A 4222-nucleotide genomic window follows, 5' to 3' on the forward strand; every position below is an offset into this window, starting at 1 on the left:
CCCTGCCCAGCCAGCGGGCCTGCCAGCCGCTGGTGCTGGTGGCAGCGCAAGCTCACCTGGGTGTAAGGGCAGAGGGCAGCCATCCAGAGTGTACTAGGAATGGGTGGCCGGAGGATCCTGCAGGGGACACTGAGGAGCAGGACGGAGGAGGGAGTGGCAGAGGGGGAGTCAAGGGCTTTGGGTGGGTTTGGAGAAAGCCCAAGACCCAAAGAAGGGAGGAGCAACAAGCTCCACACTGGACAGACCTTCACACCATGCCCTGTACCCCACTGTGGACCAGGTGAGCCCTATGTCACCATCAAAGCCTATTCAGCCGTGGAGGAGGACGAGATGTCCCTGCTCGAGGGCGAAACCATTGAGGTCATTCATAAGCTCTTGGATGGCTGGTGGGTCGTCAGGTAGGAGAGCCCTTCCCCCACTCCACTGCGTCCAGCTGAGGGTCAGCCCCTGCCAGGACAGGGCCTATCTGGGCTCTGGGCTGATTTGGGTGTGTGACTCTGGGTAAGCCACTGCCCCCCTCTGGGCTGTTTCCATCTTGATAGCAGAAGAGTGATGGGCCTGCTCTGTCTGCTTTGTGGGGCTCAGTGTCCTTGTCCCAGTGGGTTCAACTTTCCCTTTGTGACTTAGGGCCCCTTCTTGACCACTCCATATGTTACTCTAAAAAATGTCAACACCGTGAGTGAGTATATCAGTCATTACACGTGAGAACTACTGAAGCAGACTATATCGTCCTTCTTTTGAAATGAATGTAGGAATACTAATTGTCGTTGTTATTCCTGGTTCTGGAGAAGACAAAATTCCAGGGTCTGGCCCAGCCATTTCCCTGGAGCCATGGGGCCCTCCAAGTCCTTGCCTGTGTTTTCTGAGCCCAAGGTTGCAGAGTCAGCCTGTGTCCTCAGCAAGCTGATCCTGAGGCTGTGCCTACCACACACAGCCTGGCCCTAAACTGGGGTTTTGAGGCAGCCCTTCTCGGCAGTTTAGACCCATACTCAGTTAACCTTCATTGTGCACCCTGAAGAATCCTGTGATTTCCTACCAGCCAAAAAGAATTAGAAATTTACCATGTGAAGCTTGTATTACATAAAGAGTAAAAGCTAAAACAAAGCAAAACTCTTACAGTATTTGAGGAAAAAATGGAAAACTTTTTTTTAACAAATGGTGGTGGGACAATTGGATATCTACAGTAAAAAAAAAAAAAAGAAAAAAAGAAGAAACAAACAGTAACCTTCCCCCAACCTTTCAATAGATTCCTACCTCACACTATACACAAAATTTATTTATTTATTTAAAATTATTTATTTAATTTCATTTATTCATTCATTTATTTTTAGTTTGACCAGAGAGAGACACAGAGAGAGAAAGAGGGAAAGTGAGAAAGTAAGCCGCCAGGTCCAGGACTTGAACCGTGGTCAGCTTTGTGAGAGTGTCCAGCACCTAAACCATCATGTCACCTGCTGGTCCCCACAAATACTTATTTTTATTTTTATTTAATTTTTTTTGGAGAGGTTTTTGCTATAGGGAGCATGCGCTCGCCACACAGAGAGAGACAGAGAGACAGAAGGCGAGAAATCACCCCCCAGGGGGGATGGCCATGCCACAATCCTTTCTCCTCCATTCTCCTACCGGGATCTTGGGCACACACACGTACGCGCCCGGTGTGAGTTTTAAGCCACCAGGTCCGGGACGTGAACCGTGGTCAACTACGTGGGAGTCCAGCGACATAGCCATTACACTAACTGCTGGTCCCACAAATACTTATTTTTGATGGATTGCTGGTTTCACCAAGCTTAAAACCTAAAACTAAAAAGCATTTGGAAGAAAGCATAAGAAAAGTACTTCATGATCTGAAGGTAGCCAGAGGTTCTTAGGACACAAACGCAATCAGCATAAAAGAAAAGAACTGACAAATACAATCTTGCAGATGTCATCTAGAAAACACTGGACACCTGAGGAGACCGTGATCTGCCAACTTCCTCCCCTACACTGACTTTGAAAGGAGTGCTGGGAGGGTTTGTGTTGTACAGATGAAAACCAGAGGCCTGCAGGGGCAGGGTCTGGTTGGTTGTAATCTCTCAGCTTGGTTTGACCCCCAAGTGTTCAGAGGGTGCCCTAAAAACCCCTTCCCCATTTCTGAGCACCCCTGCCCCCAACACACACACACACACACACACACACACACACACACACACAATTGCTTGAGCCTCAAGGGCTGTCTCTGTTCCAGGAAAGACGACGTCACAGGCTACTTCCCGTCCATGTACCTGCAAAAGTCAGGGCAGGACCTGACCCAGGCCCAACGCCAAATTAAGAGCCGAGGGGCGCCCCCCCGCAGGTGAGCCAGGGCCCCCAGGTGGGACTAAGGGGAGTGTTCCATGGGTTCCCTCTCAGGTCAGGCCCCGGATTGGCAGTGCAGGGGCAAGGGAGACAGGATAGGCTCCCAGCCTGCTGGAGAAAAGGCCTTCACTGGAAGGCGTGTCTCGACTCGCCCGCCGGCCGCGTGGAAGCTGACACATAAGGTGGAGGCGAAGGCGGGTGCCCAGGGTTCTTGGGACAATTGGTGAAGGCTGTGGCAGTCGGGGAGGTCATCCCGGGAAGAGGCACGCTGAAGGCCGGCGAGGGGCATGGGAAATAAGCATGGGCTCTGCGTCGGTGACAGGGGCAGACGCTCGGTCCCCCTCTTCCTCCGGCCAACCTACGGACTCCAGGGGCTCCCATCAGGTGGGTAGGGTAGTGCGTACGGCGGGGGAACCGGGATTCTGACGATGCCTCCATCCCTCTGGGCCAGGTCATCCATCCGTAACGCGCACAGCATCCACCAGCGGTCGCGGAAGCGCCTGAGCCAGGACACCTATCGCCGCAACAGCGTTCGTTACTTGCGGCAGCGTCGCGGCCCAGCACAACTCGGACCGCAGAGCCCTCCGAGCCCGCTGCGTGAGTGCTGGCGGGGACCAGCAGAGGGGGGGGCGAGCCTCCAGGGGGCGGAGTCACGGGGAGGCGTGGCCAGGGAGGAGCGAGTGTAAAGGGGCTGGCCCCGAAGGCGTGGCGTGGTAGAGGCGGGGCCGTGTGCGGGGCGGAGCCTCTGACCCGGTGGCTCGTTCACCCGCAGAGGAGGAGCCCGGAGCTAAGCCGCAGCCTGCGGTTCCCCCACGGCCCAGCGCGGATGTCATTCTGCATCGCTGCAGCGAGAGCACCAAGCGGAAGCTTGCGTCCGCCGTTGGAGGCCAGGGTGCCGCTTCCTAGTAGCGCCCCGGCCCCTCGGGCACCTCGTATCCCATCTCTGTATATACGTGTACGTAGTCTGGTGTCTGGACGCCTGAAGACAGCTCTGGGTCCCCGCCCCACGTGGCTCTCTACTACCTTCAATCAATAAATGTTGCTTGGTGCGGACAGAGGCTCTGAAGAGACCAGGGGCGGGCGGGGCTCGCTCTAGAGGTTACTTCTAGAATGTCAGAGGACTGTGAGCTCTGCTAGCGGAAAGTTGCAAGAGCCAGGTCTGGTTGCACATTGCCCTGCCTTGGCAAAGAATAGGTTTGCACAAGGCCAAGTGCAAGAGGAACTCCCGGTCATGGGCTGAGTTGTTTCTCTGGTCAGAAACCACCTGCTTGAACTCTGGCCTCACTGCAGAAAAGACCTGAAGATGGGTAGACAGTGCACTGGGCCAGTCACCTCCTGAGGAGAGAGGTTGCAGTCCAGAGTGAGGCAGGAGCTTATGGCTGCGGGGAGGGGGGATGTAATTTAAGAACGAGTGTGGTGTCTACGTAACTCACTGAGACTTGGTCTCAATTTGGAGGTTGTACCAGAAAGCAAATACTTCACTGATGAGCAGACTAATCCCTACTTTGCTGCCAGTTCATGGCCTCAGACTTTGCAGTGGGTCTTTCCAAAAGATATGGAGACCGGGCAGCAGGTGGCATGGTGGTTAAGGGCACTGGACTCCCACATGGCCAAATGCAGTTGAGCCCTGGACCTGGCAGCTTGCTTTCTCCCTTTCTCTCCCCTCTCTTTCTCTCTCTCTCATTCTGTCCCTCTCTGGTCGCATTAAAATAAATAAATAAGTAAAGTTTAATAAAATAATTCTTTATTAAAAAAAGATATTATGGCGCCAAGGTGGAGCTGCTAATCTCGTAGATGCATTTGTCTTGAAGGCCATGGAAGTGTGGAGGACTGCCCCTCACTGGAGAGTGGCTCTGTGAGGATGGGCAAGGCAAGTACCCTTAGCGAT

General features: G+C 53.7%; 1 protein-coding gene across 1 annotated transcript in view; it reads left to right on the forward strand.

The window, feature by feature from the left end:
* Positions 1-3835, forward strand: part of NCF1 (neutrophil cytosolic factor 1) — a 14836-nt gene extending 11001 nt beyond the window's left edge. Inside the window, exons 8-11 of the mRNA XM_006155006.2 lie at positions 281-398; positions 2225-2332; positions 2786-2931; positions 3107-3835. Coding sequence (XP_006155068.1) covers positions 281-398; positions 2225-2332; positions 2786-2931; positions 3107-3240 — 506 coding nt within the window. The 3' untranslated portion in view covers positions 3241-3835. The remainder of the gene's footprint in view (positions 1-280; positions 399-2224; positions 2333-2785; positions 2932-3106) is intronic.
* The last annotated feature ends 387 nt before the right edge of the window (positions 3836-4222 follow it).

This window comes from Tupaia chinensis, unplaced genomic scaffold, assembly GCF_000334495.1.
Source record: "Tupaia chinensis unplaced genomic scaffold, TupChi_1.0 Scaffold000429_1, whole genome shotgun sequence".
Taxonomy (NCBI): domain Eukaryota; kingdom Metazoa; phylum Chordata; class Mammalia; order Scandentia; family Tupaiidae; genus Tupaia; species Tupaia belangeri.